The 26,603-nt window shown below is 39.9% G+C and overlaps 1 protein-coding gene and 1 long non-coding RNA gene across 10 annotated transcripts in view; one reads left to right on the forward strand and one right to left on the reverse strand.

The window, feature by feature from the left end:
* Positions 1 to 15,728, reverse strand: part of LOC138062127 (uncharacterized) — a 28,345-nt gene extending 12,617 nt beyond the window's left edge. Inside the window, exon 1 of the long non-coding RNA XR_011136213.1 lies at positions 10,635 to 15,728. This is a non-coding gene — a long non-coding RNA (uncharacterized lncRNA). The remainder of the gene's footprint in view (positions 1 to 10,634) is intronic.
* The window catches only part of SH3KBP1 (SH3 domain containing kinase binding protein 1), a 236,813-nt gene that overhangs the window by 166,478 nt on the left and 43,732 nt on the right, over positions 1 to 26,603 (forward strand). For all 9 annotated transcript variants that reach the window (XM_068918383.1, XM_068918410.1, XM_068918361.1 and 6 more), the window contains 2 exons: positions 7,471 to 7,546; positions 15,736 to 15,830. In XM_068918383.1, coding sequence (XP_068774484.1) covers positions 7,471 to 7,546; positions 15,736 to 15,830 — 171 coding nt within the window. The remainder of the gene's footprint in view (positions 1 to 7,470; positions 7,547 to 15,735; positions 15,831 to 26,603) is intronic.

The raw sequence follows: 26,603 nt of genomic DNA on the forward strand, positions 1-26,603 counted from the left end.
CTGTGGTCAGGGTGCCCATTCTTTATGAAAATATCATCTGGTCTTTATAGCTATGTACTTGAGTGTCACTTGTATTTCACCTTTTGAATGGTATAAAGGCCAACGCTATTGCATCCTTTCTTTGGATTGTCCTGGCCATGGGCAACAGATAGTTTGCTGGCCCCACGGCCATATTAAAACGCACCCTGAGATGCTCACCATGCTTTCACGATGAGCTTACTCTGGCGTAAATGAGCACAGCAACTAAAAGTTGCACCTGACCCCTCCAACCATAAATTTTCCTGCCTCTGTTCTGATCCCAGTGTTTGTCCTGGTGATCTGCTTAGTGAAGCGGATCAACATTAAAGCTCTTATTCTTTTTTCCCCTCTGCATTAGTTTTATCATGGATCAGTTCCCTGCTTGCCCCACGAACGTGCTAACGCCAAGACAGAGGGAGGAATCGGCAGCCTGGGGTGGTCTCCAGCGCTCAGCTACCTTCTGGGTCGTTCCCTCCCTCTTGCTCATGGCAAGGGTACTACAAGCCGTGTTGAATCGCATCCCATCTCACCGTTCATAGTCAGAGTAAACTAGGAAGAGGAGAATAAAAAGGATTTCGCTCGCCTGTGCTTGTGACAGTCTGGTTGTAATTGAGGACTTGATGAGCACTTGTTTCCTGTCCCGTTCATTCATCTAACCTAGTTTTAAGGAAATTACCCTGTGTTGTGACTGGAATTTCCTCATAGATGATGTCAATAGAAATGCATGCAGCTTGGGCAACTAAGGCTCTCTGCGCTAGCTGTGTGTACATTGGGCGGATTATACCTGTCTAGTTGGTATTTAAAAGAGAATAATAATCACAGGTCAGGAGCATCTGGAATGGTATTTCTGCCAAAGCATAGCTGGGCAGTAGCCTGGACAGAGGTACAGAATAAGCTATTTAGGTGAATGGGGCAGTCAAACATGCCGGCAGGGGCTTAATCCCACTTTCTTTAAGGAATTTTTATTTGCTCTTTGCAATCTTCTTAAATTTCCCATCCCCCTCTTAGAAGTGCCATCTGGTGACCCTCTGGGAAAACTGTTAACTCTGTCCTTTAGGAAACCCCAGGATAGTAACACTTGGTCAGGCTGTGACAAGAAGGTACTTGTGACATGTTGGTGTCATGGGAAAAACTGAGATCTAGACATTTCTGATATTTTACACGTGTCTGACGTATAAGAACATGTTGACATCTGAAAGCCTTTGCGGTTTTTGTAATTATGTTCTTTCCATTTTTTTGAACTTAAGGTAGTCGAGGTAGGGTGGATAAAAAGCTTGATAATGTCCCCTTAAGTATTTGAAGCACATTAACAAAAGTAAATTAATTTCGCTCCCCCTTCAAAATATCAGCATTAGACATAGCCAGGGAGAGGCTTGTTTATGCTTCTGTTCATCTGTAGCTGGAAGAAGCTAGTGACCACTTCTGCTTCTTTGAGAAAAAATACTTTCAGTTACAAAAATTGAGTATCGAAATATATTAAAGATATATTAAAGAATATATTAAATAAATAAATTAAAGAATATATTAAAGACATATTAAAGAAATATATTAAAACTTTTGTATTCTCTTACTAACAGTGGCCTTGGATTATACTTAAAGATATATTGAAAAGAAATTCTGTACGTGTAAAAAACGTTCAAAAATAGTAGCTGAATGTTGAAAGGAAGTGTCCTGGTCAAGGAAACGCTGTATTTCTTTTCCCCTTACCTAGTCACAGAGGTATTCTGAAATTCTAAAAATTCTCAAGATACATAGCTCTCTTCTCTTCCTCTCTGCCATCAGTGCATTTAATTACATTTTCACTGTTCAAGTTGACAAATAATGTTAAGCCTAAAAGAATAAAAAGGTTAGCGTTTCCAGCTCGCATAGCCTTTTTTTTTTTTTTTTTTAATGAATCCTTCGATGTCTGGTGTCTTCCTTAAGAATATCTTCATGGAGTAATATTCTGAAATGGCAATTACAAAGTATTTTCTCTAGAATACATACTTCAATGCACTTTCCAAAGTAAATCCTGATGGTGAGTAAATCTTTTTTCCTTATTCCTAAGTAAACAAACTGATACTTGGAGAAGCTTATATTTGCTAAAGGAAAGCAAAAGGAAAATTTGCTGCTTTAGTACAAAGTAGTATAACAAAATCTTCTGTCTTGACCTAGTTAGTTCACAGATGACGATTTAATTTGAATTTCCAAATCAGGTATTCTAGAGATGCAAGAACTGAATGACAAAGGTAAATAGGCAAGTCAGTTTTCAACAACAACAAAAAAACCTTAAACATAATTTTAAAATATCCTGAAGGAGCAAACTGAAGCACAGGTCTACTTTTTCTCCTCTGATCAAGGTTGAATTGTAGGGAAGGTCAGTAGTGCCCTCAAGTGAGAAAAACTCTTTTGTAGAAGGCCCATTACATGCTCTGCTTCTCTTGTGTTAATTCTGTGTTGTCAGAGGGATTGCAGTTGAGCCAAAATACATAAATGAAGGGAAATGAGACTGTTTTGATTATACTGTGACCTCATCCAAGAGACTCTGTGTGCCACCTCAACTGTTTTTGTAATCACTGTTAATTCAGTATCACAGGAAACTGGTCTGCGGAGATAGGGGTTTGCAGTGTATCAACCTGCCATCAAGACCTCTTCTGTTCATAGAACCTGTTGTTTAATGCTAGACTGCCTTTTCATTGGCTTCATAAAAGCAAGGTTTAAGACTGGCAGGTTGCTGCTAAATCTGCCTCATCTCTCTTAATATCTGTATGCCAAATCATGGCCATTATTCGTTCTTTGGTCAGCTGGTTTAGCTGCAAGAAGGCATTCTTTCTCCTTTCATCTTTAGAATTCACTTGCCAGGCGATTAGGGGGATTTGTGTCTGACAGTTAAACGACCTGATGGTACTCGCCTTGCAGAAGTAGTGAGATCTAGATTCTTTTTGTTCCATTGATGTCTCCTCCTGTGTTGGGAGTCAACCAGGGCTTGGAGTCGGGAAATCTGGACTCTATGTCCACCACGTATCTCCTGTGCGACAGGAGATGAGCAAGTCCCTTAGTGTGATACCTCTAGAGTAACGTAGGTAGAACAGTGCTGAGTGCTACCACCTAGAAATGAGTTAGAGTCATCACGCAGTGGGGGAAGATGGAGGGAACTGAAACTGTGCCCTTCAGGAGCGTGTCTGAACCACTCGGCTAGAGCTGTCTGGGGTGAGTGGAATAAGTTATACTTTCTGTTGGTGCTGGACTGCTCTGCAGCCAAGAATTCAAGATATACCGGGCCGAAGAGAAAATGCAGAAGTTAGCCTGACTTTGCAGCCAGGTGACTAGGACACCACTGGGAGAGGTTCGATTTCAGGCCTTCTGGTTCGTGCTGCTTGTGACTGTTTACTGCAAACAATAACGTGATAGCTTTTGAAGGGAATTAGATAAATAAGAAGAGAGAGTTCAGGCTGGGAGGTGACGGGTGATGTTGGTATTGATGAGGATGCCACTCTTAGATTTTGAGTGTCCAAATTCCCCAAAAGTTGTTCAAGTTCCGAATTTTCTCTTTTGTCTGTATCCCAAAGGGATGAGATCTGCTTACTTCTTGGGAATGCTAATTAATGTTTGTCTTATACTCTGAAATCCTTCCTACCTACCTAGCCTGGTAGGTAGGAATGAATTTGGGGAAAGAACTACACAATGTGAAAGCTGACATTGTATATCATTATTTTGCAGCATGGATCAATGTGCCTAGAAGGGCTTAGATGATATTTTTCTGAAATAGGATTGGCTTTCTTCTCATGTAAAGGAAAAATGGAGGAGAATGAGGAGAAAAATATATTAATATTTAAGCTTGTTTATACAATAAAAATATATATTAACATTATGTTCATATAATTAATATTTTAATATTATTAATATATTAAGATCTGCAGCTCAACCTGCTTAAAGTGTTCCTTGCTCCCATGTTGGAGCTCTCTTATTTAAAAAAAAGTGAAGGACATTTTGATAAATTATGCTGGAGAAGGCGTTCAACTGGAGAAGGAACCAAAATACCCTATAGTGAACTAGTCCCTGAAAAGAAAAGTCTCTATCTTAGAGATGTGTGTAGGATCAGCAAGAATTAAAGTTGGGTTTGCTTGGTTCTCCTAACCACTGCTAAATTTGGTGTATATTTGAACAGTATGGGAGTATGAGTGATGCAGAGCAGATGGAAAGCCAGAAGCAAAACTTCTGGCTCCTATGGGATGTCTGTCTCCTGTTTCCTTTTTCTTGTTACAGAAGTTGGTAACTGCGAAAGTAGTATTTGACTTGGGACTCACCGCACACAGGTGCTTGATATATTTGAGATTTTATTCTGTTAAAGCCAAACTGTCAGACTTCATGAGAACACAGAGGATTCAGTGTGCCTTAGGGTGAAGAAAGGTTTATCTGATTTGTTTCTTAATGAACAGATCAGTAGTAGATTAGGTTTCATGAGGATATTTTCAAAAGGAAAGTGGAAACAAATGTTTTCCACATGAACGTATGGATTAGTATAGACCAGATTTAAAAAAAAAAAAAAATCTCGTAGTACTATTTCACTGGAAGACTGAAACACCTTGACAAGGCAAGTCCACCTGAAGCCAGATTTGCATGTTTTATCTATTTTTGCTTTTTTTTTTTTTCCTATCAGCAGTGCTTGTGACACCCCTATAAATCCTTGGGTGCAATCCCGTAGTGGTTAAAGTATACTAATTCCACATGTCTTCTCCTCCCCCTGCTGCCCTGCACCCTTCTGAAGCATCTAACAGCAATCCCAGGTCTCCCTCCTCACAGGAGAAGGTTCTGCACAGCCATCCTGGAAATAAGCTGTGACTTCCATGCCCTCCTAAAGAGTATAAACGTTCCTTCCTGTCCTCATTACTGAATTCTTGCAACAACTTTGCTTTGCTTAAATGATTTTTGGGTCCAGAACTTAAAGGTCACTGTGATCTTTCAGCATCTTTTCTCCACGTTTCACACGATTTGGGGCTGCTGTTCTATCAGCAGACTCATGAGGAGTCTGGTTCCTCGCTTCTTTGCTCAGGCTGTTTCTATCTGTCCCTTGTGCAAAAGGAGTCACGTCTTCAGCCGCTTCTCTCCCTGTGCTTTTTACCCCCTTTCCTGAGAAAACTGCGAGTCATGCAAAGACTGCTTTTCTGTCCGTCTCCTAGCTCCTGACAGAAGAGAAGAATGTTGTTGTTTGGGAGGCAGTCTCTCCTTTGGTCCAAAGGAGTCAGTTGGTTCTTCGTTCCGATTTATCACCTATGCTGGCATATTGTCTGAACAGGCAGATGAATGAATGTTTTCGAGCACTGCACTCTCATCTACATCTGTAAATTAAGAAGTCCCAAGTTGTTTCCATGTTGCAGCGTGCCCTTCCCGCTGGAATGCAGCAGTTTCTTTCTCTTTGTCCATGATTCTTTTGCTGTGATTTTTGCTTGTTAAATTTTAGTTGGTTGCAGTTTCATCTAGGTTTTAGTTTTAGGACATAAGATCAGTGATTCACCTGTGATAAAACAGTTAGCAGATGCTTTCCTTTTCCTTTCATTAATTGTTCTAGAATAACATTTTCATCATTAACAAATATTTCGTTAAATGGAAACATTTGGTTGTTCCTTTAGTACAAATTTCTTTCTGAGTTAATTGCAATGCAGTTTAGAATATGTGCTGTCATCATTTTCCAAACCATTTTATGGAACCGAGCTTTGATAGAGGTGTGATTGTGAACAAGCATATACTGAGATGTGCAGCCATCTTGAACTGTGCTCGTTGCCTCCGAACCCAAAGCCATCTTTCCATCCTTGTTTTCATCTTAAACTCATTTATCTGTGTGACTGTCCGGATCCTTCAGATTCCTCATACATCTCTTGCAGTGCAGTTTTCACTGCTTTGCAACTAAATCTCAGAGTCAGCGTATCATCCTCATCCTTCTTGACTTTAGCCTTGCTTCAGCACAGCCATGTCATGCTCTTCTCTGCAGTCTTGTCGTCTCCTGATTTGCAGGAGCCTGTCATCTCCTGTTATGCTTTTGTCCTCATAATCTCTGGTTCAGCTAATGCTTCTTGTCTCCTCTCACTGCCATCTCAAAAAAAAAAAAAAAAGCTGGATGGGTTCTGTAGAGTTTTGTTCTTGATCTCTCTTCCCCAGCAGTTCACTAGCTCAGTGTTGTTTACAGTGGGTTTACAAGCTCTGCAGAAGTTCAGTTGTTTCTGCTGCCACCTGGGAGTTCAGCTGCAGCAGGACACATTTGGGTTTTGCAGTTTTTAGTTTGTCATCGTCATCAGCACAAATCTGATGGCTGTCTTGTGCCAACTCTCAAAACTACCTCTGCCCCGGATGTGCCTCCCTTTGCCAGCCTCAAATTCCAGCATATGATTTTTACCCCTTTTCCTAAACACACCTAGGCACAGTTAGCGTAGAGAATGGCTAATATGGGCGTCTCTGTATTCTTCATACACCCTCAAGTTTTTCACCTGCTTAAACTCCTGTACTGGTATTGCTTCTTATATTGACCAGTGTTTCCCTCATAGTCCCCAAGAGGTCCTTACTGCCTTCAGCTTTGCTGCCTTGTAGCTTTCTTTGACTCAGGTGGTCACTGGAGTATGGACCAACTTTTTGTGGCGTTTATACGTAGCTTACCAGAAATGGATTTTGATCTATAGCTACGGCTTTTAAGGACTTGTATAAACAAGCAATAATTACTCCTGTGTCCTCAGCTGCACATGGTTGTGATTTCAAGCGAGACAACTTTCTTGGTAGGGAGAAAAGTGAGGGAGAGAGGGGCTAGCGTGCCTATAGTTATTACTGAAGGTGCATAAAGATGACTGTTCTAAATTCTATTTTGTTTTGTTTTGTTTTATTTACTTATTTTATTGTGGGCAGATAACGTTCACTTACTGTTCTTTAAATTTAGCCATCTGAGGCTGATGATGGCTTATTTGTAGTACTTCTCTATAAATTAGATATTTTTGCTCAAAATAAACTGAAATGGGAGAGTGACTTAAAGAAATGCTGTCAACATAAAAATTGCACTCAGTCTAGAGAGACTAAAATGAATACTGCTGGTATGGAACGAAATCAAGGGATTTTTTTCCCCCTCTTCTTTCAAGTTTACTGTTGGCACTGAGTAGCACCTTTTTATAAGAAATTTCATCACATATTCAGTCCACAGTGGAACTTTTTTGAGTCTTCCCTGAAAATGTGTTAAGGGATACATGTTTAAAAATGTGTTAGTAAAATAAAAAAAAAGAGAGAGAGAGAATTTGGGGATCACGTTATTTTGAATCCTTTATAAAAAAAAACTAACAAACTCCCCAGAAATAAACCTGAGTGTAGTTTAAGTTGCCTCTGTTTCTTTACTGTCCTTTTTCTACTCCTATATTTTATATTTCCATTACAATTTTTTATGTTGTCCAACTTTTAACTGAACATACAAATTTTAAAGGAGAATATTATTTTTTTCAGAGTGTTGGGAAGAAATTACCTCCAGCCACAGCAACTCAGGAGCCAACAAAAATAGAAGTGGACAGCAGAACAAAAAGTAGGTTTCACCGTTTCTTTTTCTTTGCACTTTGTGCTATTAAGCCTCTTAAAAGCAAGCTGAGCATTTTTTTCTTTAGTTTTGTCTAAAAGTGTGTTCTGTATATCTGAAAAGTAAGGAGGCAGTTAGATATATTTAGGATAAATTTTGAGGAGGCAGTACGAAGACAGAGTGCTTTGTTTCACAGAATCCTCTGTTTTTTTTTCTTTTTTTTTTTGCTCTGATATCCTACCTCGAGTTTTCTGCCACCAAAAATCAAACAAAATTATGTCATCAGATTTCAGCCTTGAGAGTACTTCAGAGTTAATCAGAGTTGAATAAGATCCAACTTCACACTGTAACTTGTAGGTGGTACGTCGTAGAAAAATATCCCTAGTTGTGAGTGCCCTTCCTTTTTTCCTTTTTTTTCCTCTTTTTACTTAGCTGAAACAATTTGTGGGAGTGGTATAGTTTGGGTAGGAAATACAAATTAAATAGTGGCCAAGAACCTCAGGGTTTTTCTGTTTATCTTGATGCTTAGAAGAACAAAAAGCGATAATTAAATCTCTTAGGAAGGTCTCAATTCTCTTTTGTGGAGTTGTATGTAATTAGCTTACCAAATAACTTATGTATGTATTCCCCATCCTTCGGCTTTATTTATATGAAGTTACACCTAAATGGTTTAGGGTTTTTGGTAGAAAGCAATAGGAGGGAAGAGAACATAGCTGTATCTTAGCAAAGAAATTGATGAAAATACAAAACGTTGAGTTTCTGAGTTAAATTCTTGTCTTATCCATGTTTAAGGATCTTCTGGTTTCACAGGTAACAATTGCTCAACCTCTTTATATAAAGGTGACAGAAATAAATCTCCAGTCTATTCTGTGTTGCATAACTTTGCTCGCAAAAAAGGAATCTCATCCATCACCTTGCTGCTCCGCAGTTGTTTCTTTCAAGATATGTTCAGTTCATCTTAGTTACCCAACCATTTATGTAGCTTTAAAATGGTCCAGGAAATGAAGTTTCTGTTTCCCTTTAGGAGTCCGTATGAAAACTTAGGAGATTTTGGCCTTATCTGTAAGTTATGTTTTCCTGCGCTTTAGTTCACGTGATGCCTCTATTTATAAACTTGCACAATTCTTCTCCTTCCTTGCTGTGTTTATCCTTCCAGAGAGTTAACCGATCACATTTTCCTTTGGACTGAAATACAGACAGAGGAGGGGAAGGATCTGGAGTAGGAGAGAAGGAGCTGCCTGAGGAAAGTGTCTGGTGAAGAGAGTTTTACTGCCTGTTTTCAGCTCAGAGTGGCAAAAGCAGCTTAAAACAGCTTAACGAGTTCTGTCCATTAGCTGCACCGCAGTAATTGACTTGCCACATCCTCTTATCTCGTTCCCCTTGTGACGCAGGGCTGTTAATGGGAAGCGCTGCGCGCGCTCAGTTGCCCTGAGCAAGGGAGAACTTGAAATACTGCAAAATGTGCAAACTGCTAGCACGCTCCTGACTCGGGGTGGGGGGGGGTGCTTCGCCGTTATCTTTGCCCGCCCGCAGCTCGAGCAGGTTAAGCTGACCTAAGTGCTGGCGCTATCAGAAGGGGTGATCGCAAGGGCTCTCCCGCTTGCAGCGCTAGCCCTCGGGCGGTAAAGCCATGATGGGAAGCAGCTACCTCTTTCCACATCAGCTCACACTTCTGGCTGCCAGAACTGCTCACCGCGCCACATATGGGGATTTCGTGTTTGTTCCATATATTAAAGAAAAAGTGAAAATCTTCTGAGCAGTGGTAGGACAACTGTGCCTTCTGCATGGACGAGTTTGGGCTCTGGTTGGTTCTGCTTTCCCCTCTTTTAGTTATTTCCCTGGGACGTGCCTTTTTGATCAGAAAATCCCCCTTCTTCTGTTGCCTTCCATTCTCACCACCTGGGTGTGCAAGCATGTTTCAGCTTCACGGTTGCCAGATCTGACGAGCAGGGGAGGCTGCTGATTTATACAATATCTTCCCATGCACCTGTCTTCAGAGTCTCTGAATTTTCCCTAAGCTTTGTTACTTAGGATATATGATTTCTGGGACCTCAAGTAGGGTTTTTGGCATTTCTGTTCTCACCTTGGAAGCAGATGCACAAAGGGAGGTCTGATATAATGGAATTATGAGTAGTTGTCTTAGCCTTAAATGGCACCACAGGAGATACTTTTCTATCAGCGGAAGTTGTACTGCATTTAAATTTAAAAACCTCTCCGTGAAAATGAAATATAGTTCAGTGTAGCTTTGTTTTTTGGTATGCACTGTAAGTGAGAGGAATAATTTTGTAGTAATGCTGATAGTCTGTCCATAAAAGTATGATCCTAATATTTGTCCTTATAGGAAAACTTTTAAAATGCTCCATTGGAAAATGGGCATTTTCCAAAGTTATATCATTTGTATCTCCTCTAAAATATAGCAGTGCATCCAGAATTTTCCACATTCCCTAGACAGAGTAACTGAACAAATCTCTATTTAACATGCTATGTAAAGTAATTATATAATCCTAATGGGTCTGTGGTTCAGTCTGAATATCTGCTATTTGTTCTCTTTCTTCAGTCTCACACGTATTTTTTTCCTTTCAAACCACTTTGTATAGGTAAAAATAGAAATAGCTAAACAGTTCTCATGAGCCCTTAACGGCTTCCAAACTAGTCTGAGGCAGAAGAATTTTCTTCAAAGTTTCATTTTTGTTTTTGCCCAAAAACCTACCACAAACAAGCCCGAAAAAAACTGAATCCGGAAAGTTTCCAGTCTCATGAAACAGATGAATGTCCCAAATGTGGCATTTAGCATAAAAGCATCCTTCCACCCTGGCCCTCAGCTACTTTCACTTTAGCTGGGACTGTGTCCCTGGGGTGGTGGGGTCCCAGTTGTTCTGGGCGCCTCCAGCTGCTGAACAAAACAGCCCCTTCGCCATTCTCCAAAGGGGCAGCAGGAAACAAAACCCCACAGATTGAGCTCAAAATGGGGAAGGGGCGCTTCGGCAGGTGATTCAGATCCCCCGGGCTTACCGCCAGAGGTGGGTGCTGTGAGCAAGAGCGAGCCCTGGCAGAGGAAGAGTAGAGCTGTTCGTCTCCCGCCTGATTCTTTCCATACCTGATGCCGGCGTTCCCTCTTCGCAGCCAGATAACAGCCGCGGTGCTGTGCGAGAGCCTGCCGAGCCAGGAAATGGACAGCCGCGGCCTCTTCCCTCTCTGCGCAGGGCGATTTGGCAAGGAGCGCTGGTTGCTGACTCTTGCCACGTCTTGATTTATGAGCCTGCTTTTCTCCTATAGCTTCCCTGCTGTGGCGGGGCAGTGGGCGAGACTTCGAGGGGAATTACGCTGCTGCTGAGTTTCCATCAGTCTTACATTTCTGGGATGGCACTTGCACGCGTGTGTTTGTATACCTATATCTCTGGGATGATGACAGGCGCGGTCTAAGAACTGTTCTTGCTATGCAGTAGATTGTTTTTAGTTTAGGTGGAAAGGCTATTCTAAAAATATGTACCATTTTGTAAGTAGCTGTGTTGGATTCTGAAATTCAGCAAGGCAGAAACATGCACCATGACTGAGGGAACTACTGCAGATTACTGAGATTGCAAAAATGGAGATAAATAGTAGACAACAGAAAAGCAAAGGAATAAGCCCTGAAGTGCAGTGACCATGGTAGTTAATATCAGTTACTCTACTCGCTGGATATTTACGATTTGTATTAACCTATTATACAGCTGGAATACCAAAATCCTAGCACGCAACTAATCTTTTTGCATGGTGCTAGAAGGTATAAAGATTAGCTGAATCTGGATTAATGAGGGCCTAATTAGTTCTGTTTCTAATTCTTTGTTTGATGAGGTGATGTTTGGATAGTTTGAACCTCGTAATGTTCTGTGAAGGCATTTTATTTCTGCAAACCATTTACGCATCTCGAGTCTTAACAGTTAATAATAAAATCACATTCTGCTGAGTGTGGGTTTGGGGTTGTTTTTTTCTCAATTTTATCTTTTTGTTAACGATGATGCAATCTTTCACTGCTTGGACTTGGTAGATTTTGTTCCATTTTGGAAACATTTTATGTAAGTAATAATTAAAAAGAGGAAGCTTAGGCTCAAGGGTACTAATTCTATGCTGTTTGTTTTCTTACTTATCATTACTGTTTGTGTCCATATTGGTTAGTATATGATTTAGCCTTCATCAAGGGAGAAATAATTAAGCTTCAAAAATCAAGTATATAAGGTCACTATTTTACTTAAAAAATACATATAGTTTATATATGAAAATATATAAATCACTTATATATATAATATCTATAATAAAAAGTTAGAAGGGTGAATCTAGCACAGTGGTCATATTATCTGCGCCTGAGGAAGTCTTGCCGTGGAGTGGAACACGAGTTGCTTAACAACAAGGAAGCTGCTGCAGATGTGAGAGGAAGAACCTGCGTCACCTCGGCCTAAGAGGAAAAGCAAATTCTAGTCGCTGTCGCACCGCAAAATTTAAACCTGAAGGTGTAGATGTCTGTGGACTGCTATCTTGAATAGCTAATCCTAAGAGTCTGGCCGGAGAACAAATAGAAGTGGTGTCCTTTTAAAATGAACAGGACTCACTGGTAGAGTAAATGGAGTTTGCTCAGTTCTAGTCTGGACCGTATAATATTTAACCTGTCTCCCAAAATACCAACAAATCAATTTACCTGATAAAATATTGCAGGACCCCAAGCCACTTAGAAATTTTATATTTTGAAATCAATGCTTTCCATTGAAATTTTAAATACATATCAAGCCACTGAATTCTGTGGGTGAAATACACTATTTGCAACAGCCTACGTAATGAAGTAGGTGTATTCTGTAGTATTTTAGGCTGTGAGGCTCTCTCTTGCTGTTGTTTTCCTCTTCAAGGCACTGATTTTTTTGGCTTGAAGCTATCTCAAAAAGGCCACATTTTGAACTCAGGACAGACCTTGGGGCAGAAGGTATTGCAAGAAGATGCATGTTAAATATCCCTGTACTTGCATCTTCTTTCAACATGCAGCTTGTGCAGCTCTTTACAGAGGATAGCCCCTTTAGGCTGTTTAGGATGGTCCTGAGACTCTTTTTCCCTCACTGAAGCGTGGGCTGTAACAGGCAGCCAGTCATCACTGTTTCCTTTGCTGCTGCTTTTTCCTCCTGCTCCTGAGCTCTGAGGATGACCTGGGGAACGGGAGTCATGTTGCAGCCTGGTCACCCCAGGCCCCCCCGGGCAGCCGTCAGAGAAACCCTGGCTCCCTTGTGCCTTCCTCCCAAAGGGCAGGGCTAGGAGGGGAGTGGGCAGAGATGGTGCTTATTCCTGCTTCATCGTCAAGACAGTACTTGACATCAAAAGCACGAGGCGAAGATGCATGGTCGTTTGCTACGCATGAAGGACTACGGGTTCTGCGGTTCAAGTCTTGCTGCTTTTGACAGCCACTGACTGTGGGATGCATACTGACAGATGCTTTTAAAAGAAAAGTTTTTTTAAAAAAAAAAAAAAAGGAAGAAGAAGGAGAGCACTTACTTTCCTGATTGTAACTGACTTTCTCAGGTGCTGAAACCACAGATCCCACAGCCTTCTGCCCACTCTCTTTTTCAGGGTCTTCGTCCTGAAGGATGGTGCAAATTTACAATCTTGAGATTGCAAGGGGGAGCTGAGGGAGAATTGCCCAGTATAAGATTCAGGAGACATGAGCCCTGTGGATGCTTGCTGTTTAAAGCATTCTTTAATCTCAAATGCATGGGATTCATTTGCACCTTGAGTGTGTATGCAGTGGTGTAGTCACTGCTCTTTCCCATTGATTAGCAGTGAGTTGCTGTGCTTGGCTTCCCACCTAATGTGCAGATTATGCTATTAGTCAACGGAGGAGCGATGCATATATTCAGAAGAGACGTTCAGGAAGGATTCACCTTTGGCCAGGTAATGTTTGCCTCTGAGAACCTAGCCTAGCATTTTCTGTTCTGCGGAAAAGAGATGCTAAGGCTGTCGCCAGTAACCGGGGGCTTCACTAAGCGCACAGCTCTCAACTTCCTTAGTTCTTAAAGAACTAAGTTCTTCTTAAATCTGCTTCATCTTTGCATTAATTCACCAAATCTGTTTTTCAGGAGAGCTGTTTTTCAGGATGAGAACACTCTGAATAGAAAAAACATATATATATAGTTTAAGGTGGCTTACTCATTGAACTGTAAAAATGTTCCATATCCCGTTGGTCTCTCTTGTATGCTGCTCTGTATCTACCTGGCCTAGGTCAGTATATGTCAGCTTGTACATAAAATGTTGTTATACTGTCCTTGAAGACGAGATAGCAGGTGAAACATCCTAGCTGTGTCCACAGAGATCCAAGTCCCTTCCTGTAGATTGCAATAAAATAGCAATTGAATCTGAGCTGAAATCTGAACTGTGGCATAGCGGTTCTCACATGGCCACTCATTTGGTAATGTTAGCAAAGGTTTATTGGACACTGTTCCCTGCTCTCAGAACTGGCAAAAACAATCCTCTGTTGACTATCTTCATCTGACTCTTCTTTCTTCAAAGACGTCAGAGGGAAAAAAAAAAAAACTACCTGCTGATGACCTTGGATCAATTTTTGTGTGCGATGATAAGAAATCTGTGGAGACAAAGAAAATCTTGTTTACTTGAACTAGAGCCTTATAAAATGTCTACTGGATGCTTTTTTAAGGCGATGTTCGTATCATCGGACTTTAGCAGTTGGGATGCAGGTTCTGAGTCAAAGCGCAAGGGTTAGCTATAGGTGCATGAGTTTGGTGTCTGGGCTTCTGCTAGATTCAGTGGAGATCTATCTATACTGTCCATGGAGCTTAGAGTGTGATTCAGCAAATCCAATGTACGTGGCTGCTTTTAGGGTGACGAGTGGCTCTCTAGGCTCCACTAACTGTAGGGACTTCACCTCCATTGACTGTAGTGCGAGCGTAGGCACTTGTAGGTTTCCAATTTTAGGTGACCAAATCTGAATCCAGATCCCAGTCCCACCCTAGGGGCCTGAGTCAGTAGGCTGCACCTGGTGCCATTTGAGATATTGCAGGGTTTTTTGGCTCGCTTCCAGTCTGGAAGGATCTGGCTCTCCCATGGGCTGTGCATCAGACCTGTCACCCACGCAGGTGTCTCACATACCCACCAGTGTCTGAAACAGCCCTTGGCCTCTGAGTAGCTCAGCTAACCCCCAGGTGGAGCCCCAAATGCATCCCAGTGAGATAATGCAAATTCTCTTTTTAGTATGTATAAAGACATAGGCCTTGCTGAATTAATTTAGATTTCTGTGCCTTGCAAGTACCTGTTTCTGCACTGAGTATGACAGATGACTGGATCACAGGTAGAGGTCATCAGCGTTGAAACCTTAACAGTTAAGCGAGATATACACCGTCCCTTCTCCAAAGCGCCCAGTAATTTCCTTGAGCATTTCTTTGGACTTGATAAACTCACTGTCTTTGAATATCACATTTTTATACATTATTTAACAGCTGGAATACATGTTCCCCTTTTGTTTGTAAGGCACACTGGCATACTTGTCTGTTGCACAGCAACATGTAACTAACTTCTTTTCATGACAACTGCTTTTTATGATTTCTGAGTAGGAGTGTTTGGCTCCTGTAATTTCCAGCTGAAAGTTGAGATGATTCCTTATTTATAGACAGTGAAGGGAGAAGAGAAGAAGCAACTTTCGGCTAGGATTCAAAACTCTCTTTTTATGCTGAATATACAGAAGGTTTAGTTAAGAATTTACTTTTATTAATGTACTGTTTATTATTTTACCATCTTAATAGGTTCAGAAATACCTGTTACCTTGCAGCACCAGGGGATAGATAAGCTATATCAACCTACTAGGTCCTTTGTGCTTCCAATTTATGTGGTCCGGTGGAAGGCTATACCAGTGGATGCCAGTGATAAACACAGGTTTACTCTAAGAGAAGTGGTTTATGGCATGTTGCTGGCTGGAGCAATTCTACTTGAGATAAGTATCCTGGGAGTTCCCAGAGCTGTCTTCCTGGATGACACATGCAGGAATTCTCATCAGTACGTAGCTTTTTTAATCTTTCCTGCAGTTTATGAAGGTCTGTAATACAAAGAGAAAGATGGCAAGAAAATAAAACAGCATGTAGAGACACTTCTGAAATATTTATAAAGATTTTCACCCTTGGATAAGCAGGTTTTTTAAAGTTATATTTTATCACATTGCGTTTTCTTCCTTTCAGCCAAGGAGTATTGCAAAGTGATATTTCCATACGAAGCGCAGAACGATGATGAACTCACAATCCGGGAAGGCGACGTCGTCACACTTATCAGTAAGGTAAAAGCAACATTTTCCTCCTATAAGCAGGGATGCAGGTTTTAAATTAGATATCATTCAGTTGCCATGTAAACAATCAAATCCCTATTTGTCCCTTTGACAGTTTCCTCCTTAAAACAATGGTATTTTGGCAAGGAAGCATTTATAGATTTCAGAGAGCTATGTCTTCCTTCCTCTTGTGCTTCAAGGCCTCGCCTGGATAAGGTTAAGCAAAGAACAGCATGTGTGCACTCATGAGTTTACAGGTGTTTATGTGATCAATTTTAATTTGAATCCACTGACCGATCTACATAAATTGTAAATAGATCCCTTTAACAAAGGTAACAGCGTCAAGAGTAAACTGGAAGACTTAAGAGAGCAGCATCTTTGCAGCTCTTTATGTGAAGTATGTGAATTATCTTTCTTGTAGGAATTGTGAATGGCGATAACGGGCTTTAATTATTTTAACGTTAGACATTTATTTTCTTTAGCGCAATAAATGTGAGGTATATAGAAACTATTTGCTGTTGAAATTAGGATCACTTGGAGCTGAAACAGTTTGGTTTCATTCCCCTTTCCTTTTTTATTTGCTGTCTAATTGCACAAAACAGTTTAATTCTGTAAAGATGGAGATAGTGCTGACAGTCTTGCTTATTGAAGCAGTTAAGGAGATGTCAGAATCATTTCCATGGTTAATCCTAAATCCTCACTTCAAGTAACTCTTGAGAGACAGAGCCAGACATCTTCAATAAATGCATATAGTCTAGCCTGAGATCTCAAATAAGTAAAAAGGTTTAAAATATTTGAGAGATTTGGCAACTCGGTCAGTAGGCAAAACTAAGCAAGTTTATGGTAGCTTTTAATAATGTTATATAAAATATATAATAATGTTATATAAAATAGCTGGTAAATCCAGCAGCTTTTCCCTTTATCTATCCCTTATTGCTTTTGGTTGTATTTATGTATTTGCATTCAGCATTTTTATTTAGCATGCTCTCCTATAAACTTTCACATCCTTGTTTACAAACAAAATACAGTTTGGACAGTAATGCAGGACAGTGTTGTCTTTTATGTCTGTCAAATACATGACATGAAGTATTTCACAGATTCTTAGCCACTGGCACAGAAAACAATAAGTTTTGTAAAATCACAAAGACACAAGAGTTAGAACAAAATTAAGCTTTTGAGATAATAATATCTCTTTAGCATTCCACAGGAAAATGAACTTCTGTATTTTGCAGGCAGTTTTAATTTCAACTCTGCAAAATTAATATACTGTTAATCTAAGTCTTTTATTTTAGAATATTTAGGACTGAACATATCAAAGGACTGATTTTCTGTTAGGTTCACTTAATTTCTTACTCTTGTTTAAAGACTTCAGAGTTTGTTTAAATTTGACTCCTGGAAATAAGTATTTGGAAAAAAGGTACAAACTAGGAAAGACTGTGGATTTTGTGTGGTGAAGATGAATTCTAATAGTGTGCACAATAGTCTCTTTGTGCTTATACGCAGATAAAAGCAGAAACTCTAAAATTGATAAGTTTCATATGAAATTACTTAGCAATTTGGCACTTGGGGGAAAAAAAGCAAAGACCCTGAGAAATAATTCTGCGGCAATGTTGAGTATATATTAAGCTGTCTGCAAACTGAGAGGATGTCACCTTTGTCCTCAAGAATGCATAACATGTAATTGAGGAAAAATAATCATGCATTGGTAGGAAAAGGACCTGTGAATTAAAAAGATAAATTGTGCATATAAAAAAAAATGCGTAAATGGTTCCTGAAGTTTGACAGCGTGAACATATTTCTTATAAGCCTCACTGCGGTGACCTTAATTTGAACAGAAGGGGTGGGCAGCTTGTAGGCAACATCCCAGGTAAAAGTGTGCAAATCCAGGGAGAGGGTGTTTTACGACACCCCAGACTTCCACTTCGGCACAGACATTTATGCTGAAAAACTCAAACGTGTCTAAAGCATGGGTGTGTGTGATTGCATTTTCTCACCTACCGTTCTTTTTCACATCTCTGTTTTTTCACTCTCGTTTCTACTAGAATTAGGAAAATCCACAGAGCTGCCAAATGAATCCAGCCAAGCTGCCCTTTTTCTATTCCACTACTCTACAGATATTTTCTTCCTTAGCGATGTAACTACTAGAATTGCTATGCTAGAGGTGCACCTTGCATACTAGAATTTATTCTTAGTGCAAATTGAATTGTTCTTTTCAGTTATAGAACGTGTCATTTCTCTTGTTTCACATAGGTTAAAGGTAATTAAAATGAATCATTGCTGTGTGTAAAAGCGTTTGGTACTTTATTATTCCATTTTCTTTATACTTTTTGTGGCCTTTCCATTAACTTAGTGCTTGTCCTTAAAGACTTTTTTTGTTTAGCTTGTCTTGACAATTGTTTGGCTTTGTCTAATTTAAAATGTTCTTATGTAATTATTTAACAGTGTCTCTGATCATGGAAATGGCTTTTAAAAATTTGTTCCTGTCCACTTTACCCTTTATTGACTAGGCTGAGGTGGCTGGTCTCCAAGTGAAGCTGTGTTCTCTACTATATGTAGGTAGAGACAGCTGTCCCATTGAGGTTTCAATATGAGATTTCATTTGCTTTCATTTTCCCATTCTCTTCTTCCTGCTTCCACTGCCCCCACAGTGGAAGTATATTTTTATATACTACTTTATATATATAAAAGTATACTTTTATAGCAGCTGAGCCGATACTTTGACTTAACCGATCAATTTTCCCAACCTGCAGTGAGCAGTTTATCAATAGATAATCTGGTATATCCCACTGTCCTCCTACTCTCTAATCCGATGGTATCAAGCCACTGCAGACATTTTATTTAATCGTTTTCTTTTTCCTGTGGCTTATCACATGTCCACGAACAATTAGATAAAACCATGCCTCTGGCGAGTGGAGGATCTCAATGCAAAAGGGCTTAGCACTTCTCCATAGATGCTTTTATATGCTTTGTCTGAGCTCATCTGAGATACTGAAGAAACAGTGCTTAACAAGCAGTCACTTTGCAGATCTTTTTGTGGTTTGCAGACCTCTTTGCAGACAGGTTTGTGGAATTTTTTCCATTTGTTTTTGATATATAGTTTAAAAGATGGACTTCTAAGTGATCTGGAGCCAGGTTCTTTGCTGTAAAGTACTGAAAAACGTGGGATCTCCTCCCTGCTTTTACCACAGAATATAGTAATTTCATGTTAGCCCAAATCTTCCAAAGCAGGTGTCCATCACCGTTTCTTTTTAATCAGCAGCGGCAAAGTCAGCCTCTGGGTTCTGCCCAGTAATGGCTTTTGCTAGAGAGTTGTCTTTCAGCCAGAATTCAAATCACCGTGCTTAGAGAGTCCTCTTCCTAACCAGAGTTAGTGACCCATATTAAGTGGAATTAAATAGAAATGTACGGAGTCCTTCAGAAACTAATACCGTGGTTTTGCTTTGCCATCAGATTACAGCTGCTATTAGTCTGTTTGTAAGAAAGTAATTTGCAGGCTTGGCCTTCTGTTCTAGAGTGCACAAGACAAAATTGACTCTTCCCAATTACCTACAGCCAAAGAGAGAAGATCATTACTTTTAATGAAAGAAGAGATGAGTGGAGTGCTTCCTAAAACTACGGAGGCATTATCATAAAATAATGCGTTTTGTTGAGATCAGCAATACCTGAAAATGGTACGTATTCTTAGTATGAAAAGTAACTCATTCGGCCAATTGACACACAAATGCACAAAGCACATCAGAAGACTTCTAAAAGCAAGAAGATGAGATAGCACTTGATATATACTATATAAGAGAGGAGATCTTAAATGAGCTACATGGTAAGTCACTAAGAGGGCCTCTGTGTGTGCACCTGCACATGTGAGAATACCTGTGTGAGGAAGTTCCTATTTTTGTGGAAAGATAAATGGTATCAGTCAATGGTGAATTCAAAATCACCATTTTAACAGTGCCCTTATAGATGGAAGGGGTAAGATTATATCACATTTCTCTCTTTTTTTTTTCGGTTAAAGTAGTTATAGTCCCTATAATCCCATTATAGGCAAAGTCCCCTTGTCGAGATCACCAAATAGCTATATAATATAAAGAATAAACAAATATTTTTTTTCTGTAGACTTTCAGCAGGCCTTTACACACTCTGTTTCAAAGTCCTCACTCTGCTTTGATGGCTGTTGGGATATTCAATCAAAAGTTGATTAGATCTCCCCTCTAGGCCTCATGATAAGGGAATTTGAATATCTGATGGTTTTATGAAATCTGTAAACAGATATGTTGACTCACAAATGACTTCCCCAGTCACTTGATGGTAAGTTTCATTTAAAGACTTCAGTGAGTCAGAAGAGGCTGATCTGTTAACTGGTGAAAAGGCTGGGTATTTTGGGAGATGTAATGGGAAGAATGCCACTATGCAGGACAGATAGCCAGAAATAATAGCTGATTAAACAACACATTGAGTCATTTCTCAGTGAACTGTGTAGGCCTAAATCGTGCACAAAATACCCAATCGGAAGCATATGGTAGTAACAGTTGTTATCTCATAGGTGAAATTTCACCTGGAAGTCGATACCAAAGGGAGAAGTTAATAACTTCACATAAACGCATTCCAAAAATATCTGGAAAAGCTTTTTCTCTCCTCCTTTTCCCCTCTGAAGTGAATCCCTGAGTAGACACATAGAAAAGGTTTTATTTATTAATTGCTGGAAGGGGAGCAAATGGTAGCTCTTCAATTCCTTTATGCAAGATATTTAAAAATAAGAGGATCAGACAATATTGTTCAAAATTCTAAAGGGAATTTTTTTATGCCTTCATCCTGACGGCAGTCAAACAGTAGACTTCTTATCTTTACTTCCCAGCAAAGGTGAAAGAAAAACACACTTCTTGAAGAAAGAGAACCAAAAGCAAAACGTAGTAGTGTTACTTCTATAGTTAAGGTGATTGTTGTGAAAGTAGGTGATAAGATAATTTCATTAGCTGAAAAGATATGAATTGCAGGAGGCCTTGAGATTCACACTGAAAGTTCTTCTTTACAGCTTGAAATGTTTATATTCTTTTAGTAATTTTTCTAGAGTCTACAAAACATTCTTGACCACATTTGGGCAAGTCTAAGAACGCTGGTAGTAACTGTGCTATGCTGCTGGACCAGAATAGAAAATTGATGTTTTATCCTACTCAAATATTGATTTTGGAGATCATATTTGTAGTAAATAGAATGACTTACAAGCAGTAGAAGATACATGTGACGTTTTCAACTGTCATCTTGAAAATCTTTTAGTATTTTTCATTCCAGCTCTTACTGAAAGTTACTCTTTCAGACATAACTACTGTAGGCTACTTTCCAGAGTTAATAAAAGACTCTTTTTTTAAGCATACGCTGCAGATTTCCTAGTAGTCTAGTAAATTCTGACAAAATTTGTAAGATTCTGGAGACTTCACTGGCATGTAGGAAAGGACTTGTGTGAAAAATCAATAATGATAACTAAATAATTTCAAAATTAATACATCACGAATACACTCGCAATTTCACCTGCAAGAGTGTGAAACATTTCATTCCACTACATTAATCTACCTGACGCCTAGACACTAAAGACCACCAGTCAGGTATTCTCAGTCGTTATCTTGAAATATGGAAGACATATAGGTGCTTTGTTCACAGGAATGAAAGTGGTCTAGATAAATAAAAATTTGAAAAAATTTGAAGAGCTGAGCACAATGGAAGGGTATCCTCCCCGGAACCCTTCTTGTCAGAGTAGGAGTAGTGGAAGACAATATCAGCAGCAATTCTGCTAATTCTGAATGTGCAAGATGACCAGAATGTTAGGTGTCACTGTTCTCATCTGGAATAATAATATGACGCCTTGTTGTACATACCCAACCTGGCTGTCTCTCAGCCTCCACCCACCCAGATTGCAGAGCCTTTCTTCTCCCAGAGCGGACTGTGGCTGCAGGTTGAAAGCTGAGCGAGTGAGATCTGTGGTCCCTAGGAAGGGCCGTGATTCAGGGACTGTGGTGCATTGAAGTAACGGATGAACATAGAGGGGATCCTTTCTGATTTTGTAAAGGAGCTTTCAGGAGGAGGTGCATTTCACAGAGAGGGGTCCAGCCTCCTTTACGGATTCACCAAAACTGTCTGAAGGATTAATAAGGTGAAAAGAGAAAACAAAAGAGCTGCCCAGCCTCCCATAGTACTAATGACTCTATTCAAATAGTACTGTGAAACTTGTATTATCAGTATCATGAAAGACACAGTAAGGTAATGCCCATCACTAGTGAGAGACTTACATGACAAATTTCTTGGTCTCAGTATTTAATGACGGTCCAGTTGGAGGCATAAATGTAGTTTCTAAAAATAAGCACAATGGCAGTCAATTTTTGCAAATATAATATTTGCATTTGGAGTTGTTACTAATTTGCTTTACTATAAGATTTGCACTTTTCATGCTCCAAAATGCTGTACTTTAAGTGAGTCTCTGCCCCAAAGTACATACAATCAAGTGCCAAGATGAATCAGATAAGTAGAGGTCAGTAGGAGGGTGTAAGGAAACAGTGAAATTATATTCAGTCTTATTAATCTCTATCATAATGTCAGGTTGTCACTATACAGCGGCTACTCTGTGCATCTGTCCATGGTAGAGTATGGAATCTGTTCTTAGGCAAAGAGCTTAATATTTTCCAATTTCTCATGTAGTCTTTAGGCATTTAGTTTGTATTTATAGACAGTTATTGAAATACGGCCCTTTCACCAAAACAGTTCCCCCAGTTTTCTCTCTTAGGACATCTTCAAGTGCTCAGCCTGGTGCAGGAGGTAATTGTCCAGAGCACTTTCTTGAGCTGCGAGATTGCCAAGGATAACTAGGCTGGGTAGGGTTGTGAAGGAAAACATCTGCTCTAACGGGTGCAGGAGGCTCCTAAAGGCATGAAATTAGTAAGTGCTATTTACAAGAATCCTGCCAGCTATTGAGGCCATGAGCAAGGGAAGGAACAGCAATAGGACACTTTGATAGAGGAGAGCAACCGCTGATACGACATTGAACGTTTTGCTGGATTACGGCGTCTCTAGGGTTTTCGAGGTTTGTTTGCAGGGTTGTTCTTGCATTGCTGATTTTTTCTCCACGTTTTCTAGTTGCAAACAGCATACGTATATTTGACAATCCTTGTTTGTCATACCAGTGAAATGCACGTAGAAATTAGAAGGCTTTTAGTTTTTCTTTTATCATGAGCAAACAGATGGATAGGAACGCTCATTCTCCCGTATTGAGATGGAATGTCCAGTATTTTCCACTTCAGAGGTAAAACTATCAGGGTGATAATATCTGAAGTCATTGAAAATAAAGTTAATTGTCCAAGAACACAGAATTCTCAGAGCAGAAAATATATGGTAGCTTAAGGATGTCTCTTTCAAAAAGGAGGGAAGAAGTTGGTCCTGTTTCAGGATAGTCAGTCAGGTGAAAAGAATTTTATTTTTCCTTTATTGACAGATAAAAGTTTTTGTCTCACTTTTAAAAATGATTTTACTAATACAGCAATTAAAAAAAACAGGTTATGCAGGGGAAAGTAGATTACCTGATTCAATAAAGTTAATAAAAATGGCTTTCTCTCAAAGTAGTCTGTTAACAACATTGCAGATTTTTCTTGGCACTAAATATTTGGTTACACGGATGGCTTCATTTTGGATTTTGGTACAGGGTAGTTTCAGTATTTGTAACTTTTGCTGCAGTCTTGCATACAGACATGGAAAGAAATAATGTAAGTAGACACCAGATAACATCCGGCTTCATGAAAGCGTTTAAGATGCTTTGTCTTCAAAGAATTGTGTTCTGTTTGTGAGCAATAAAGGCACTTACGGCTTGCCTTTGGAAATAAATAGGTATTTCCATCAGAGAAAAATAGCTTAAAGGGTCTTAGTGCATGCCCCTTTTTTCTCTCCTGAGATAACCATCAAATTATTCAGCACCTCTTTGGTAAAACCCTGTAATTCTGCATAGGTCAGAATAATATGTTGAATTAAAACTTCTCCTGATGTTGAGGCAGTTTCTAAAGGCCACGCTACAGTAGGAAAAGCGTCACTCTGACATTTAAGTATTTTTGGGAACAATACAAGCTATTTCTAATAGGCTTCTGTGTTGCATGTCCCCCTATGCTGCGCTCAAAACAGCAACTTGTCACACTTCCAGCCTGCTTAGCAGATTGAGAAGTCTGCTTCTACCTGAGCTGCTGATTTCATATGGGGAATTACTTTGCTAAGTGTGCAGGCCAAGGGTGCAATTTTACATGACTGCTGGTAGGCAGCTGCTGAAAGGGCTGGTTCTGTTCCTTCCCTTTTGCCCCCCACCGTGGTCTCGGACGCGGCAGCCCTGGTCACAGGAAACGCAAAGCGTATGACCGGGAGCAGCCCATCGGAGGAGTGGTGTTGCCGCCTTAGCCAGCAGCTTGCCGAGAGATTGGTTTCACAGTAGCCAGAAACTCTTCCCTGAAGGTTTTGACATAAAGGGAGTGAGAAGGTCTGGGTTTTTGCCAGATTTGAAACCACTGTGCCAGACGTGATGGTGGTTGGAGTTGGGCCTGGAGAAGCGGACCCTGGGCGTGCTGCTTGCATATGGCAGGTGTTTGGGGTACAACTTCTGTCATTGCGTAGATGAAGCACGAATGTTTCCTTGTACGAGTTATATAAAACAGTTATATAAAACTTGTGGGGATGTAGATGATCAAATGAACATGTTCGTTTTCTGAAATGATTGGATATGCTAAGAAAGTCGTAGGGAAAACAGATTGTGAGTAATTGTTCTGTCATTTTCCTCGCATTTTTCTTCTTGCCTGAAAATTCTTGTCCTTGTCCCAAGTCTTTTAAATGTTTATAAATAATTGTTTAACACTTATTCATATCTTGCAGCGTTTCCTGGCCAGCATGATTAAAAATGGAGCATTAAGTAGGTCTGTGTAGGGATGAAGGCTGAAAATAGGTTTGATAAGGTACCAGGTGCAGCTTAAATTTCACTGGTATCTTTAGAAACTTTACTGAAACATTAATTCTCTGAGCTGAACGCTTAAATAAACTGTGAAGGCTGAGATTATTAAAGGGGAGGGGAGCAACCAGCACTTAAACGTTTTTCTCGTTAGTGTATTCATAAAAGTTATTTGTTAAAATACGCCCTGAACTGAAGTACTTCTTTCCTGTTCTCCTTATCACTGATTCCAGTGCTACAACAGTGTCTTCAAAGGAAGGGATTATATTGTTTCTAGGAAGTCCCAATTTTGAATTTTGACAAAGGGAAGTTCAGGGCAAGCTATGAGGGTAAAGTGGTAGCATCCTCCATGCATGTAAGATTTGAAGGTTTGCATCATTTGAAAAGAGTTGCTAGGTTTATTTGTAAGTATTTTTAATACAGCCAGGCTAATCTTAAAAGGTGACCTATTTTAAGATTAAAGGAGAGAAGAGTTTTTCTTCCCTGTGCTTATAAGAGATATCACAGAAATGCTGAGAAATCTGGAAAACTGTGATTATTGCTCACAATGCAGGCTTTAGATTCACTGCTTAGCTTCATCCTTTCTTTTATTCTGGCTGTTGGTTTCACCTGCTGGTTTGGCGGTATTATCAAAAGTCCAACCTTTTCAGGGTAGGGAGAGCCATTTAAAGGGGGGAAAAAAGCATATGTCGTGCCAACTAATTAGTAATTGTCATTAAAGCCCTGGTCCTGAGACTTCTGTGATAGAAGTAATAATGGAATTAAATAATCCTTCAGTTGTGCTGGTCTGTGTATGTTGGCTCTCATTTAAAGGGAGATTATTGGCTCATCACAGGGATAAATTATATCTGTTATTAGCACTACCTTTCATGTTTGTTTTGGCTAATTTAGTTTTATTTTGAGTGTTCGAGGGCTAGGGTTTTATGACCTGGATCCCATGTATTTCCCCGTGATATTCTGCTGACTGAACACTGCAAGTGAAGTGAATCCCAGGAGAAATTGTTTTGGTCCATGAACAGTATCATTTTTTCTGTTGGTACAAATATTTCATTAAGGCATTGCAGCTTCATTACTGATTAGCTGCTTGTAGCTGCTTGCAGAGTTCAAAGTCAGAGGGTTAGATCTAGCCTGAAACAGTCCAATGGATCTGGTCTGTTAGATCCTCTCCTCTAAGTTATATTGCAGGGTGTTAGTCTCAAGCTGGTACTCTTGTGTGAGGCCCAAAAACCTGAGTTTGGCCAGAATATGTCTTTGAGAGGTATCTTGCTGAGCCTTTCAGTGAAAACCACTCTCTGGAAAGGGGAGTTTAACCACAGCTGCAATAGTGTCTAGTTTGTGACAGTCTCTTTCCTTATAATGTTGACTTGGTGAATTCGTAGCGGAGCCGTAGAGTTTCTGGATACAGAAAAATTTACCTATTTGGAGCCTCGAGTTTTAAAAAAAATGCAGCTGTAGTTATCACATAGAAGGTGCCCTACTGCTTAGGCATGGGCGGTGGCAGGAGCTGGGGATGATCCGTGCAAGGTTTGGATCTTTTGGGACTTAAAACAATAAATCACTCTGGGTTATGGGCCAAGCAGGGCCAGAGAGGCAGATTTCTCCTCATACGTTTCTTCCAGTCTTCCATAATTGTGAGTACTCGCAAGGAAGTGTACATAAAAGGGAAAGGGGCGCTCTGCAGCGCAGCCTCAGAAGACTAATTTATTGGCTGTTGGACTACTGTATCTTTTATCTGAATGATCTTGGATTAGGTAGTCGTTCGTTCATTCATTCTGAACATTGCCCATTTTTAAAGGAATGTATCGGTTTAGGAGGACTTGATTACTAGC

This window comes from Struthio camelus, chromosome 1 (genome assembly GCF_040807025.1).
Source record: "Struthio camelus isolate bStrCam1 chromosome 1, bStrCam1.hap1, whole genome shotgun sequence".
In the NCBI taxonomy this organism is placed as follows: Eukaryota; Metazoa; Chordata; class Aves; order Struthioniformes; family Struthionidae; genus Struthio; species Struthio camelus.